The following is a 17,508-nucleotide window of genomic DNA, read 5'->3' on the forward strand; positions in this document are numbered from 1 at the left end:
CAGGATAATTCCCCCATTTTCTTCTAACACTGTTACTTAATTAAAAAAAAAAACATCTTTACATCTTCAACCTAGTTGAAATTTTACAGTATGAGATGCTGATATAACTTTTCTTTCCCAGATGGCTACTTTATATTATTTTCACTATTAATTTTTAATTTGATGAACACAAAGAAAAATAGGTATTTCTCCCACGTTTTGAGAGAAAATTTAGAGGAAGAAGAAGTTTGTGTAAGTCTGGTTCTTCTTATCAGTCTGAGGTGAAGTTCATGACCACTATTGATATTTTTAAAAAAATAAAATTTTCCTTCTTTCTTGATCAAAAGTACTGGACGTAGATGGTACAGGTTAGGCATGTACATCATGATGTTATAGAAAACAGAGTGAAAGAGCTAGGGCATTTCTTTTTAGTTTCATCTCTCTTTCATACATGTTGTGTGTGCATATAAAAAATACAGCACGCAGTGGGCATATGCCTCTTTTCACTTATTTGATTGTATTTCCCATTTAATAATCATGAAATGGCTACATGGTGTTTTGCACTTAAATGAACCATACTGTAACCATTCTTATTTACTGCTGGAAGTGTAGATTTATTTCTAGTTTCTTATCAGTATATACAACACTGTAATGAACATCTTTCTGGTTAAATCTTTGTTCATATTCCTTAATTATTTATGTGCAAAAATCGTTAAAGGTAGAATTACTGGGTCCGTGGGTCTGACTGTTTATATTCTTGGTAACACCACAATGCTGCCCTGTAGAAAAGCTGTGCCAATTCCCAGTCCTACCAGGAGTTTCAATTCCATACAATGTTTTACAGTGCTATATTATTTAATATTTTCCAATTAATAGGTAATAATGAATATTTTATTATTAATTTATTTGGTATTTAAAATGTCATTTTTATATGTTTATTGGCCATTTATATTCCTTTGAGAATTATATATTTTGTTCTTTGTTGGTTTTTTAAATATGGGAAAAGTGATTAATATATCATAGGTATCAATCCTCTGTCTACTTGATTTGTTGCCTAAATTGTGCCAACTTTGTCTTTTTAATTTTTTTTGACATTTAGAAAGAGACTAAGATATGTAAAGTAAAATCTATTTCTTCATTTGTTATTAATCCTTCCCCACTTGAAGAATACAAATTCACATAAATCTTTTTCCAGGACATTTTTGTTCCTTCATTTTTACATGTAAATGTTTAATCTTGATAATTTATTTTGGCATAGAGTATGACATTAGTATCTGTAATATATTTTGACATTTGTTTCAATATCATTTATATAATAATGTAACTGTCTATAAGGAAATGCAAATGTGTCTCATTGTTTCCAACTTACATTTGCTTTTTTTGTTATTAGCCTAAAATTTAATTTTCTGTTGTTTTAAGTACCAAATATATTTATTAATTCTCTTCTTTTTAAATTCATTAACTGATGAATTTTTAAATTATTTCCTTCCTTCGCCTTTCTATTATATACCACTAAAACTATTCCTGAATCCACCCTGTACTTCTTAATTATTATCCTTTTTTTAAAAAGAACTTTTTGAGATAAATGCTTAGTTTCTGATTTTCCTTCCTTCCCCTTCCCTTCTCCTCCCTCCCACCTTCCTCCTAACAATGAAAGCACTGAAGGCATTTTCTTCTGAGTAAGATGTTGGCCACAGCTCATGAGTTTTGCTATATAGTATTCCCATAGTTATTGCAGAAAAGGCTTAGAAATGCAGTTTTTTTGATGTCCTCTGTGATTCAATTGTTAGTTTAGGAAGCAGTCTGATTATGTTGGCTGTCAAATATTTTATTCTTGCTATTAATGTCTATTTTTACTGCATTGAGATCTGAGAACATAGCCTTTATAATTTCTTTCTGTAATTTAAGAACTAAGTTTTTCCTTAATCTTTCAAAAACCAAATAGGAATAACTTTTATATTATCTTTATCTCTTTCCCCCGGACATCACCAAATACTCCTGGTGCTGGACGTTCTGATTACATATCAAAATGCAGAATTGAGGGGAAAATGTGCTAAAATTTCTATCAAAAAGGAAAAGATGTTACCTGAAACATATCCGTATCTTTATCGTGTGTGTACTCAACCACCACAGTCTGATTCCTGGACAAAGTGTAGGATATACTGTGTTGACCTTTGCAGCTGATAGCCTAATAATGAAATTAAAAAAAATAGACTCATTAAAATTACATTTTAACAACTTGCCATAATTCTGTTTGTAGTTAAGAGCCATTGCTCTACTAGAAAACCCCAGCACAAGCCAGCATTTCCCAAACAGCCAGCTCCTGTTCCTGTGCTCTGTCCCCTGATCACAGAGGAGCCAATGGTCACAATTCTGGTTTTACTAAATAGTCAATCTTAATGCGAACAATATTTCATTTAAAGCAAACCAAAGTTAATTTACTAGTTTGCAAGACTTGATCTAATCACATTCTTAGGAAAAACATATACTTTCTCCATATTACCTAAACTCAGATAGCATTTTTAGACTAATAGAGTGATTTAAAATTTTAAAATTCATTTCAGAGACAACATAAGTCAGTAATCTTTTGTTATCTTATTATTATTTTCCCTAGGTAATAGAGATTATAAGCATGGTTAAAGAATCATTAAAACACTATCAATTTCTATAAAGGTTTCTGTATAATAAATACCATCCTGTATCTGTTCTGTATCTCATTTAAATCTTGTATAAGCAGTTGCTTAACCCACATATTTATTGAATTAATAAATAAGGTAGCTAACTTAGTGTTTTTTTTCTGTTTTTAGACTGGAAAAAGCTAATATTCTTTTTCAAATAATCTAGAAATAGTAAGAAAGATATTGCTTTTATTTTGTCCATAATGATATATTTGAACACATCTTAAATTGTGGTCATATATTTTTAATATTTCTAAATTAACAGAAAAATGGATGTAAATTGGACTCCAAATCATTTCAATTACATTTTATCCATTCCACTTTAACCTAATTTATCATTTTCACTTTTACATTAGGCATAATAAATAATACTTTAATAAGCCTTTCTATTAAGCATTTCTTGAATGACAACACTGTATGAAGACCAAGAAAGCAGTCAGAAGTAGATGGCCATACATAGCATGTTAATGAAAATGTACTGAACATTTATATTTGACTAATATAATTGCTTAGAGCAGTAAAGAGTACAACATTCCAAATCAACTTTAAAGTTAGCCTGGTTAATCTCATGCTTATTTAATAATCTGCCCCGAGGAACTTCATGATTGAACTGATATTTTATTCTACTCGTGTTATTACGATAAAATACAAGTATTAGAAATAATACAGATCTTTAATACAGTCAGGAATCTAAACAATACTTCTTAAATTACTCAGCACAAATATAATCCTAAATTTTCACTGGTCTGAGTCATGAAATTCAACGGTAGTGACATTTTCCCCCAAATTTACAAAGAACTATTTGCAATTTAAGTGGATGTGATTCATGTAAGTATTAATTTAATTGTAGCAATCATTTTGCAATGTGTATGTGTATCAAATCATCATCTTGTACACCCTGAATATAAACAATTTTTGTCAATTATGCCTCAATAAAGCTAGGACAAATTAAATTTGAAAAAATAAGTGGACGTTTATAATCAGTGAAAAATGTACTTTTACAAAACTAATAATTGGGGAGTGATTATTTATAAAATAATTTATTTTAATGTTCCTTAAAAAGTACCCATGGCATTTTAAATGGATTTACAAATACTCAAACACAACTTTCTTGGCATACACATATTACATAAAATAAGAATGACTGCAGTTTGTCAGTTATCTGCAAAACAAGGTGTTAACAAGTGCTGTAACAGAAAACCTTTTAAACAGTTATACGTTTTTGTATGATGGTACTTTCTTAAGTATGGTGTTTCTTAAAGTTTCATCAAAGTTGCCTGAACTGGAAGAGAGCTCCCTGAACCTTGGAGATGTCTGGGCGAGCAGCACTCAAATGAAGTTTCTCATGGTTAAAACATCTTACCTTAAATTATAAATTTTGTTTTCTACTCCACCACATGCTTGCTAGCGTTAATATTTAAACATTTCTTCCAGATGTGCTGGGCAGTCAGTGCCTTAGGAAGACTCGCTGTGCTCACCCTGAGGCCTGGCACAGCCCCACACAGGGTGCCCTGGAGACACTTCCGTGCCACTTTGGGAAGCACCAGAAAGGGCCACTTTATGGGCCCCATGTTGTCCCTGGACACAATTCCTCTATGACATTTAATTCTAAAAATATTCTTGTGACCCAAACTATTAATATAAGCCTACGTAACACATGAAAAAGGATATTTATAGGGAAAGTGTCACAATACCTGGAAACTGCCCACAGCAAGGGGAAGCCTTGCCCATGCCCAGGCCCAAACTGGAAAGGAGGCACTGGTACTTTGAGGCCGGGAACGTGGAGTCCATTTAAAGAAAAGTTATAATTTCAAACTTCTGCCACTTTTTTATGTTGCTAAAGGCGAATGGCTAGGCTTAGGAAAGGTGAATGTTCTTGAGTTAGGAAAACACTTTCTCTGCATCTTTTTAAGAAAGTCCTAGCTGCAGGCTAGGAATTAGAGGCCTCTGGATTTGGGGAAGATGGTGAAGCTGGAATGGAGACTGTGTGGGAGAAACAAGTCCCCAGAAGGCGGTGAATGGCTCCGCAGCAGGTGGTAATGCCCGCCCTGCAGCAGGGGTGGCTGAGGAACTTCAGAATGAGTGTGACATCCACCTCAAAGTCACTTCCAGTTCTGGTAGTACTAAGCCAGGAGAGGAGTCCTGCCCACACAAGGACCCTGAGTACTGATGCCTGGGGACCTAAACAGGCTGCACCCACAGGAAGCAGAAGCATGGGGAGGAGCTCGCCTGGAAAGACTGAGGCTGAAATGAGGACTGGGATTTGGAGCAAAAGGTGGCTGTCAAAACCCAACTAGGATCTTCATAAATAAATGGAGAGATGTGGACTTCCTTCAATTCCGTTGAGTTAGGACTCACATTATCTTGTTTGCCTATTGAAGTCTTGGGTAGGGTCAGATTTAAGTGGTTGGGGGGAGTTAAGAGGAAACTTTAAACTGAAGATCAATTTTTGCTTTCTTTCTTGGGTGTAGTCTTACAGAGAAGTCTGTAGGTACATAAGGCATTAAGCTGTTACGGTTTTCGTTTTTGGTGGGAAGAATCAATTTTTCCAACAATATTTTTTAACATTTAAAATATGACTTTCAGAAATACAGCTTCTAGAAAATTACAAAGTTAATATCTGTAGTCAACCATTTCAGGTATTCTGGAAATAAAAATTTCCCCAAGGCATCATGCTGTTTTGAAATCTGTTTCTGAAATATCAGAAAGGAGAATAGGTGGGGCCTTCTCTTGGCACGCACTACAATTTGGTTCAAACACAATTACCGTAACATAATGTTGTGATCTTACAACACTGAAACACTAACACAAATCCAGAAACTGAGCTCTTTAACACTGTAAAGAAAACCGGCCCTGCAGCTGGTCAGGTGGACAACGCTCATCTCCTATGTCCACTTTTCTACTATGGGGTTGTGACGAGACGGTGGGTCGCTGACTGCGCTTTAACACTGCCTGTACCTCAAAAGACAGGTCCGGTCTTAGTTATGTTTCCAACCCCAGCACCAAGGGAACGGCAGCAATTCTGAACGTCAAACAAATGAACGAACGAATGAACGAACTGCTACTGAAACAAGATGAGATCCAGAGCTTCTTTCCTCAGGTTTTCCCCTCACTTTTCCTACTTCTCACTAGCAAAGGAGTGACACTCTCAGCTCAAATATTTTGCATCTATAAACACTAATATTACCAGTATGAATTTTATTGGGTTAAAAAAACACAATAAGGGAATTACAGATACACAGATTAAAGGACTCCAACTTTATCCAATTTAAGTTACTTTCCAATCCCGGACGTCCAGACCAGGTCTGAGCCACGACATTTTCTTCTTAGCTGAGGATATGTTATTTTCTTAGTTCTACGCTACTTATACCATAGGCTCAGCTCAGCCTGCCTTTGTCATTCAGGGATGAGAGCAGTTAGAGCTGGTTGTCCTGGTTCAATTTACAACTACAAATTAACCAGCAGGTTCTCTGAGTCTCCAGATTCTAAAGCCAATATGGCTCACACGTCTATAGAATTTTCTTCCTCTTATAAACCTGTATCTACATATGTAAAGGCACTTATAGGGATATATGATGTGGAACGATACAAGGAGGTAATCCTGACAGAGGCATAATGGGGATGCGGATCTTCATGGCAGCCAGAAAGCTTTCATTCAGACTTTAAAGTACAAGGGGAATAATTAAATCTTTTATTTGTTAAGAAGTGGTGGTGGCTCTCAACCACAAAGTAAAAGGGAAAGAGCCCAAAGAGAAACTAACAAGTTTCTAGAAAATACTAATTCGTTATGATTAAGCGCATTTAATTCAAGCTCTATAAGGCTGCTAAGTGAGACTCTGTCAACTGTGTGGGGAGAGAAAATGGAATCCATCACTGTGGAAGACACTGTCAGTTTCCTACCAAATACCCTTCTCCCTGCTAGCTGCGCTGGCTTCCTGTGAAAAAGCCTGACAATGCCAACTCTCACTCTCTCATTCGTCTCTGAGGCTACCACATGGAAATGTGACATACCCCTGGCCAAGGGGACTCAGGAGAAACCCAGCATGGACCTCTTGGGGATGAGAGACACCAGGAGGGGTCCTTCCCTTCTCTGTTGTTAAAACAATAATGGATGTTTGCAGCTGAGGGGGACATCCTGCAACATGAGATGGAGGTCAAAAGACTGTCAGGGAGGTTGACTGAAAGTCCTGACGTCTTTGAGATGCTGAACCAAACCTGGAACTACCTGTCCCCAGACTTCTGGAAGAAAAGTGAGGGTTTTAGACTGCTTCTGGTTGGGTATTTTGTTACCTGCAGTGTAGAGCATCGTTATCCTGTTTGGGCCAAACATTTGTTTCCTTCTGGGTTTCCTATTTCAGTCAACAGCATGACCATATTCCCCGTCACTCACACTTAAAAGCTCCACGTCACCTCTGAGGCCTCTCTTGCCACTGCTGTCCACATGCAATTAACATTATTACCATCATAATTAATCTAACAGGGAGTCAAAGCCAGGCTCACTGATTTCACTGCAGTGAGGCAAAAATCAAATAAAAAGCAGAGCAAATGACGTGTAACATTTCACTTTTTCTCCTCAAATACAAAGTAGTTATTGGGCAACCAGTCAGTACCTACGCAACTGATTTATTCCCCAAAGGAATGTTATAATAGCCCCTTTACAGCTATAACTTTCCACTCTGGAGATGACTGGCGGCGGTCTGATTCTTCCCCCCTGGAGTCTGGGCTGGCTTGTCCAACAGCACGCAGCGAGAGGGAGGCAAGGGGCTTCCAAGGCTGGGTCAGGGGAAGCCTTGCGCTTCCATCTGCCACTCTGGGAGCTCCCAGCTGCAGGTAGGAAGCCTGACTACATAGGTGCCACCAGATGCTACAAGAAGCCCAAGCCACGGGGAGAATGAAATGCCATGTGAGGAGGGGAGGCCTGGGAGCACCAAGACGCAGATGTGTGAGGGAAGAAGCCCCCTTGGGAATGGATCCTCCAGCCCCAGCTGCACTAGATGTGGATCAGAGACAAACCACCCAGCTGCGCCCTTCCCAAATTTCTGACCCACAAAATAATGAACAGAATAGAATGGCTTTTGTTAAGTCACTAAATTTTGGAGTAGTTTGTTACACAACAATCAGTTTTAAAGCCCTATTGATACCACGGCATTTTCTACATCTTATGTGACTCATCACCTGAGACATTACAGTTAATTGTGTGATTACCTTGTCTGCACCACAGGGCAAGTGATAGGTGTGTCTACAATGGCAGGCAGCGTAGTGCGTTTACAAAGAGCAGGGACTATGTTTCTAATGGAAGTTTCATGTGCTCCTGAATGCATTAAGAAGCTGTGGTTAGTGCAAACATGTTTTTTTATTGTGATAATCTCCAGTCGTTACAAGACTGAGAAATGAAGAAAATTTTACATTAATATTTAAAATTAATATTTAAAGATTAATATATAAAAAGAATCTGTAAATCATTCAAAAAATTGTCACAGAAGGCAAAAGCCACCAAGTGTGTCACACTGACATTTTTTAGTCTTTACACATTTGGAACTGGAGCAGAGGGGATACTAGGAAGTCAGGAGAAGAAAATAACCGTTTATGTTAGAAACTGTGACGCCACCGTTTGGCAAACTACGTGTTATGTATTCCAAAGGGGGACGCCTTACTAGAGCCTACCTCATTTAAGGGAATGTAGTGTGTGCGTGCCTGTGCACACACATCTAAATTTCAAAGAAAATGAAATTCTTTTTCTTCAAAACTACACCTAATTTTTCTATGTTTTTCTTAGAACCAAATGACTCAAGAGTTTAATAATCCCTCGTCTAGACATCCTGAATGTATATTATTACAGAAACGTAGTTACTGTTCCTGGGTCGCACGGTAGTCTGACTAAATCAAATGAGCCTGTTTCTGGAAAGAACACACCCTGCACAGTCTTCTCTGTGTGTAGCTATAATTAGTGTTGTTTCTGTCTCTCAAAAGTAGAGGGCCACAAACCTGGTGTGGCTTACATGCTAAAGCAAACTTTTTCAGATAAATCTCAAGTTCTCACTGAATTGCTCTGAAGAGCCCTGCACCACGTATCTGAATGTGGTGCTAGTCTCTGACGCTGTTCGCTGCGCCTGTCCTTCAGGTCCCAGCAAAACACCTGGGAAGAAAGAGCCCTGGGGCCGGATGTGCTCTGGGCCGAGCATGCCTGTCCTCATCCTGCCCTTGTTCATACCATCTGCTCTCCAGGGAGAAGTCAGAGGTTCTCTGACAGCCCGCCTGATCGCACAGTGCTACGGAAACTGAGCACTCTCCTCAGGGAGCTGGCGACCCCTCTGTCTTTTGGGTTCCACCAAGAAACATAACCTAAGCTTGTGTTCTCAATAGCCTCTAAATGATTGGTCACATGCAGTACTCTTGAGTAAGGCTTCCTTGCCAATGATTCTGCACGTTCTAGGCAAGTTTATTTTCAGCCACTTTAATTGTTAATTCTAATTTGTAATTTAATATTTCAGTCCATTATACAATGTAAGTAAATAACTATATAATATGATTGCTACAGAAAGGACCTAATGAAATTGGGAAAATAACCACACTGGCCTCTCACAGTGGTTTTGGTTACTAACTACAAGCATTCCACCACAGGGTGTACTGCTGTAGCAACGTTTTAATTGGTATGGGAAAACATATAATGAAACTCTTTTGGGGTAAGTCTGAATGGGGCCAATGAGTCAAATCTTTGTTGTTCAAAAACAAATTCTAATATAGTATTTATGTTTCTGGCAGAAATGTGCACATTTATGAGCAAATGAATGTGATGTGACCTGCGGCAGCCTAGAAGTAACAGTGGAATGACTTTACTTTCTGGAGCACTGTGACACTGGGTATCAAGCATGTGTGGGCATGCACTAAGTATCCCGTGAGGCACCTGATACTAACTGCATCAGCGCACCCCAATATCCACTAATAATCCAGCAAATGCTTGAATACTGGGCAGAAGAAAACACTCATGCCAAACTGGCTCTCTCAATATGACCACCTGGTTTATTCTGCTGAGCTCCAACTTCACAGGTACTTTAGGAAAAGAGAGAAAGAACACATGTGGATACTGCAGAGATCAACTTGGCTAGTGGGTTTTGCTCTCAAGCAAACCTGGGCCAGGACTGAATCTGAGTTCAGATACTCACCAACTGTAATCAAATTACATAACCTCTGATTCCTTGGTTATTTGTCATTCGTCAACAAAGGGAATCAATGTCTGCAGCCCTGATTTCACTGTATTCAAAGCAGAGGGAATGATGTATTTAATATAACATGGCATTTTCTCTCTTCAAATACCAACCTGTACTTAGAGCACTGCTTCATGACCCAGAAGTGCTTCCCATTAGTTCCTTGTAGTCCATAAGACACATTTGGGAGATTACCATTCTGCTGGGCTTTAGATATGTGCTAGATATTGACTATATTAATTAGAGATAATTTTGGTATGACAAACATGTTTTTCCAGAACTAATGATTTTTATGTCAGGCTGACAAGTATAATTAAGCAATAAATCCTCAATCAGTCTGGTTCAAACTGCTACAGGGAAGATGAGGTCTCTGCCATCTTTGTCAATTTTTGTATAAAATATGTATGAGTACTATTTCTAAAGAGAGGAGATGGCTAAAGGAATTCACAATTTATGTTGCATGAATACACTCTTTAAAATATTCTATCTTTTCAAGGGGTCGTATTTCAAACAAGTGACTGAACCATGGCTATGATAAGAAAGTCACAAACTGCTAACTTCAATTTCATCAAAATCAACAGCATTTCCTAGTGAATCAAAATGATAAGCCCATTTGTTAGAGGCAATGGCTTTGAACTTGGGCCTGGGTCATTCTCGAGCCTATCCTGGACTGGCTTACTGATTTACGCAATGAACCTCAGCAGAGAACCTACAGCACGCAGAGTGCTGGACAGGGGCTGGGGCAGGTATGCTCGATCTGTCAGCAAGCACAGATGCCAGGGGGTGTAAGAATGTTTGAGGAGAGCCTGCTGCTGCTGTGGGGTCACTCCTAATTATGAGAAAGCTGGATTTGGTTGGTGGCACCAGTTGCAAGGGGGAACCTGACTTGGATACAGTTCGGGAGATATGAACACAAAGGGCTGCAGCTGGCGAGCTGGGCAGGCCATGTCCACGTGCTTTGTGGGCATCTCTCCCCAGGAATCCCACCACCTCCAACTGAAGAAAGAGCTCCCTGAGCTCTTTTCAAATTAGCCCTCAGGTCCAGCAGTTTGTTGTGAGGTTAACGGCACAGATCAGGCGGAATCCCACCCCAGCACGGGCTGGCCGTGGGACCCTGGGCAATTCACTGAAGTGCTCTGGCCTTGGTTTTGTCATCCGTACACATGTTGTTCTTGTGTCCCCAGGATGGTCATTGCTGTCTAAGAGCAGAGACATTTCCGCTACTTCTATATCTACCCAGCTTATCATGAACGAAGTGCTAAACAAGTGAAGGCTCATATTCAAGTTTGTATGGATTATTTCATTGTGTTTTAGAATCTATCAAGGCAACTTATTGTGCACTCTCCTCTTTTAATTGTTTTATTTGCCCCATCTCTTTTGAAAAACAGGGGCAAAGTACAGTTTTCCCACACAGGAATGCTGTGACTTAGACACATATCTATATACATAAACAAGTTCACATTAACAATCACACACTGCACATTAGTTACCATAAATGACAGCCAATTTTTTTTCTTTCCCAGACAGGGTCTCGCTCTGTCACCCAGGCTAGAGTGCAGTCGCCTCGTTACAGCTCACAGCAACCTCAAACTCCTGGGCTTAAGCAATCCTCCTGCCTCAGTCTCCCAAGTAGCTGGGACTACAGGCGTGCGCGACCATGTCTGGCTGATTTTTCTATTTTTCATAGAGACGAGGGTCTCACTCTTCTTCAGGCTGGTCTTGAACTCCTGGCCTCAAGTGATCTTCCTGCTTTGATTATAGGCATGAGCCACCTCGCCCAACTGACAGCCTATTTTTAATAATGACTTTCAAAGCTCTTCTGCCTTTTAGTCTCAGTTTACAAAGTGCACATTTTAGTGCAGAACCTGGAGACACCTTCCCACACTGACTCTGTGTGGCAGCTCCTGACAAAGCATGAGAGGATGAGGAAGGGACAGTCCTAAAAGCATCACGTCCCATAGTGCAAGGCAATGCTCTGGAACCTCACCCATCTCAAGGCACACACACAGAAGGCATCAGTGCTGCTGGCTACCCCGGGGCATGATCCCACAGTAAGGCCCACCCCAGTCACCTAGAGAAGGGCAGTAGAGAGGACCTCACTCACCTGGTAAGAGATGGAGAAAGTGACCCTCAACAAATTCATTCTTTAAAACAGCAATGCATTTGCTTCTGGATATTTTACGGTTCTAGTCATGAGCAAAAAGGGGCACAGGAAGAAATGAAGAAGATGCAGCATTCTTGTGAAATGCCAAGTGTTTCAGTAAAAATTAAAACAATGGGATTTCTTATTGTCGTATACATTAAGAGAAGCTGCGGTCCCCAAGCCCTGCCTGGTACAGTCCATGGTCTGTTAGGAGCCCTGCTGTGCCCACTGCCTTAGTGCCACTCCTTGCCTACCTGCCCTGCACCCCCCCATGGAAAAATTTTCTTCCATGAAACTTAGGAATGGGCTACACAGCAGGTGGTGAGTGGTGCGTGAGCAAGTGAACCTTCATCTGTATTTACAGCCGCTCCCCAATCGCTCGAATCACCACCTGAGCTGTGCTTCCCCCACCCCCACTACCCACTGTCCGTGGAAAAGCTGTCTTCCATGAAACCAGTCCCTGGTGCCAAAGAGGTTGGGGACTATTCTTTCAAGGATGCATGTGAATTTGTCTGCTGTGATATCTTACATTTACTTCTCTAAATATTTAAGTATTGGCATATATATGAACTATTTGCCAGAGGAAGCAAAGCTCACTGAAAGAACAAATCCTAATAAATATGAATAAGTAAAAATAAATCATGCAAATAACTAAGTTGAAAAAGTAAAATGCCTTGTTCAATAATTCCATTTACTTATTGCTCTTTCAATAATGCATTCACTGGGTAAAACAAGGCATATAATCTGTTTTTAAAGAGCCCTGGAGAAAAAGTACATAGGCATCCACACTGTAATGTGTTAGTGTGTCCGTAGTACATGGAAGTCCTATCTGTTGGTGTAAGCAGGCAAACTTCCAGATGCTGTAAATTGAACCCGACATAAATCGATTTTATACTAAGATACCAAAAGACCCGCCATATAATTGTTTTAATATGTAGGCCAGTTTATCAGCTGTCAAAATGATCCCTTGAGTACTGAGGAATAAAAAGATTGAAATTTACTCTTGCTCCAAATAAATTAAAATACAAACCCTATTGATTATAGCGACAGAATCAAAAGTCCTCATTTAGAAGATGTAACAAAAAGGAGGAAGATTCAATTTTTTTCCTCATTTTACTTGTACTTTTTAAAAAGGACTTGGCCTAGAATGAAGATTTGTCCATCTGCTGATGAATCTCATTTGCTTTATGGAATAAAACCAGACCAACAGGGCCACATCCTAGTTATACAGAACCATGAAAATATTTATTCTCAAAAGACAACATATATCTTAGCAGTTGGTATTTTCAAGATGTTGAGCCTGTTAGAATCATGCAAATTACAAAATTTTGAGTGAGACAATGGCTGTTTTTCCTTGGAAGTACCTGCCACCACACAAAGCCACTCACACGGTTTTTGGTAGAAGCTTGGATATATACTTGGATGTTATTCCTGAGGCCTCATTAAACTGAACTTCTTAAAAGATTCCTTATCAGCTGTGTATCCTTGGGCCATATTCTGAATCTACTTCCTAATCTATAAAGTATGACAACTACACTGAAGGACTGTTGCAAAAACTCAGATGACGTTTGTAATATACCCAGAGTATAGTACCCACCATATAATTACTATTATAGTCAATTATTTTGATTACAATAACATTCATAATCTCTTCCAGAAGATTTAATACTTAATTTTATGGGGCCCTCCAGGTTCTTGATTGACATAAAAGGCAAAAATATTTTAAATAAGGTAATATGTGCACAAGGTACCAAGCATTACCAGTGAATAGTTTGTTCCTTCCAATTCCAGCCTTCTATCACGGAGAGGGCTACTATTACTAGTTTTTCTGAATATCCTTCCAGAGAAAATCCCATGCCTGCACTAGCATAGTACATATGTAAGTGACAGCATACTGTAGTCTTCTGTTCCCTACTTCTTTCACTTAACACAACAGCTTGTAGAATGGTTTCTATATCATATAGCTATAGTGCTGTCTCATTCTTTTTGATGCTTAGATGCAGATTTAATACATTTCTTTTTGGCTGGCATTTAATTTTTTTTATTTTACAAGTAGTACTGCAATAAATATCCAGTTATTTATTTTGCAAATAGGGAAATCTATCTACAGGATAAATTGCCAGAAATAAAATTGCTGGATCAAATGGCATATGGTATGTGTACTTTTAATATTGAAAGTTATTGCCAAACTACTTTTCATAGAAGTTATACAAATTTATATTCTCACTAGAAGTATATAAAATGTTTCCCTAACTCTCACCAACACAGGGAGTTAAATGTTATTATATTTACCTTCTGATATATGAAAAATGATCTCATCATGTGTTTTTTTTTCTACAGAGACAGAGTCTCATTCTGTCACCCAGGCTAAACCTGCTGGGCTCAAGTGATCCTCCTGCCTCAGCTTCCTGAGTACCTGGGAATACTGGCACACACCACTGTGCCCAGCTAATTTTGAAATTTTTTGTAGAGATGAGATCTCACTATGTTGCCCAGGCTGGTCTTGAACTCCTGGCCTCAAGTAATCCTCCTGCCTCAGCCTTCAAAGTGCTGGGATTACAGGTCTGAGCCACTGTGCCTGGCCTCATCCTCCTTTTAATCAGCATTTCTACTATTATGAATAAGGCTGAACATGTTTTCAAGAATGTCTATACTATGAAATGTTTATATGCTTTGCCCATTACTCTTTGGGTTCTTGGTCTTTTTCTTATTAATTTGTAGGCACTCTTTATATATTAAAAAATTATTTCCATTGTCTGTGATGAGAGTTGCAAATCTTCCCATTCATTTGTGTTTTGACTTTACTTAAGGTGTTTTTTTTGCCATGCAGAATTTTTAAAAGTTCATATAGTCGAATTTATCAGTATTTTCTTTTATGATTTATAAATTTTACCTCATAATTAGAAAGGCTTTCTTCACTGCTAGATTAAGCAAAGAATTCTCTACTTTTCTTTAGTATATGATTTTGCTTTTATGTTTAAAAATATTACCATAACACTTGTTTGAATAGTCACAGTGCTTGTAAAGAGGGTATAGTTTGTTTTTGGCATATGAATGTATCAATAGTTCATTACTTTTTATTGCTTAGTAGCGTTCCATTGTAAGAATATACCATCATTTCTTCATCCGTTCATCTGCTGATGGACATTGGGTTAGTTCTAGTTCCTGCCAACTTTTGGAATTGTCAGTCTTTTAATTTTAGCCATCCTTCTCATTTTGCCTTTAATTTTTATTTTCCTAATGACTAATGAGGTTGAGAATCTTTTAGTATGCTAATATTTCATCTATGTATCTTCTTTGGTAAAGCCTCTGTTTAACTCTTTTGCTCATTTTCAAAAATTGGATTGTTTATTTTCTTATTGAGTTTCCGGAGTTCTTTATACATTTTGAATACAAATCCTTTATCAGATAAATGATTTGCAAATATTTTCTACCAGTCTGTACCTTCTCTTTACATTCTCTGAACAGTTTCCAAGGGCAGATATTCTTAATTTTGATGTCTATTTATCAATTTGTCCTTTTGTGAATCATGTTTTTGGTTTTAGTCTAAGAAATTTTTGCCTAAGCCAAAGTTACAAAGATTTTTCTTTTGTTTTTAAATTTTTTTGTAGAGATGGGGCCTTGCTATGTTGCTGGTCTTGAACTCCTGGCCTCAAGCGATCCTCCCATTTTGACCTCTCAAAGTGCTGGGATTACAGGCGTGAACCACCCACGCCCAGCTCTTCTGACGTCTTTTAAAAAATCTTTTGCATTATGACCTGTGCTTCTTTGCCTTGCCTTCTGTATTTTATGTGACTACTGAGAAGGGGTATATTTCTGTTCTTGTGGCTACTTCTATATATGCAACTACAAAAATATGTTTATATTCATTAACTCTCTAATGAGAACAATGATAAATAAGAATATTTTCATTTTCTCTCTACCACCCTGCTGTGTGTACTTTTTATTATTTTTATATTGTTTATTGCTATTTACTTTTTAACCTTTAAATATACTTATTCTTCCTGTTTTAAGCGAGAGTTTTTGTCTCCAGCTATAAAATCTGAGGACACTAGCACGCTTACACAATCCCTCTCCTTTTCTCTCCTTCCTTGCCCACCTTCTATAAATTTTATTATTTCTACATTGTCTATGTTCTATTCTTCAGCAATCATTTTCTCATTTGCTTCAGTCTTTCAGAGAGAGTGGAATTCAGTACTTAAATGACAGTCCCTTCACCACAGGTTCTCTAGTCACCTCTTTTTGGCTGAAATTGGTCTTCTAGGAATTTCTTCAATAAGGGCTCATAAAAATTCTATATCCTGAGTTCTTGCATATTTATCAGTCTTTGTTTATTGGCTATATATTTAAAAGAAATTTGGGGTAAGTAAAGAAATCTTGAGTCACTAGATCACAAAATCCTTGATCAAGGAATCAACACATTTAGCGTTAGTGCAAGAACTCTCTGAAAGACCCCCAGAGGAAAAAGGTCACAGAAAACAAACAAAAAAAAGAGGGTAAAAGGTATTATATACACAAATATTTTCCCCCGTGTATATTCTTTATTAAAACTTTTACATTCTGGCTGCATTTGGTGAGAATATGATAAAAAAAAATCAGGGATATTACATAACACAAGAATCAATGAAGTGACAACAGCAGCACTGGGACACACTGTGCCCGTGGAGAGAGGGTCAGAGGAGCAAGACACTCTGAGGCTTAGCCCTAACATCAACTAACCATGAGTCCTCAGGCATGTTACTAAAACCTTACAAATCAGTGAAAGAGGAAAGCAGTGGCACAGGTTTTAAATGTTATTTTTTATTGTGAAAATACATTCTACCTATGGTAAAGAATTAGCTTTATCATCCCCTCTCTAACCTCAGCTATTATTAAAATTAGTTTACATTTCTTGAGAAACTACAGGCTGAAAGACAAGAATGGGAGGTAAGAGGCATCTCAGAGAAAATAGTCCAATATGAAAAAATCTATAGTTGAACCATTTGCGTAGAATAAAAAATTAATAAGAAAAGTAACATGGCTTGATATTGAATTCACTGTGGATTCAGATCTCACTGTTAGTACATCAGTAAGACTATTACCATTGATTAAAGGGTCTATCCATGCAGTACATAATACAATGTTTATTCCCTGAGTGCTGCTGTAGAATAAAACTCCTAGAACTGCAGCTAAAAATGACCAGGGGATCAATGTTAGGTTATTAATACTTGCTATCTAGCTAAAGGAAGACAAATTAAAGGACAGAGTTGCCTTAGGACTCTGCCTGTAAACTGCTGCTTAAAATAAACCTGCCCTGCCTGTAATACTTTTGGAAAGAGACAGAACGTAAATAAATTTCACAAATAAAATAAATGTGTTGCTACCTTGTGGATGAAGCTTGTGCTGAATGGTAAACCCTAGATACCATCTACCAAAGCAGTTTTCAAAAGTAAAGCTATGTCATAGCCAGAGCAGAAAACTCTCACTAATGTAAACAGTCAGCACTCTTTAGTCAATATATTTA

General features: G+C 38.1%; 1 protein-coding gene across 2 annotated transcripts in view; it reads right to left on the reverse strand.

Moving 5' to 3' along the window:
- PELI2 (pellino E3 ubiquitin protein ligase family member 2) overlaps nt 1–17,508 on the reverse strand; it is a 159,205-nt gene that overhangs the window by 20,933 nt on the left and 120,764 nt on the right. For both annotated transcript variants that reach the window (XM_045566622.1, XM_045566623.1), the window contains one exon: nt 2,066–2,167. In XM_045566622.1, the coding sequence (XP_045422578.1) occupies nt 2,066–2,167 (102 nt within the window). The remainder of the gene's footprint in view (nt 1–2,065; nt 2,168–17,508) is intronic.

This window comes from Lemur catta, chromosome 1, assembly GCF_020740605.2.
Source record: "Lemur catta isolate mLemCat1 chromosome 1, mLemCat1.pri, whole genome shotgun sequence".
Taxonomy (NCBI): Eukaryota; Metazoa; Chordata; class Mammalia; order Primates; family Lemuridae; genus Lemur; species Lemur catta.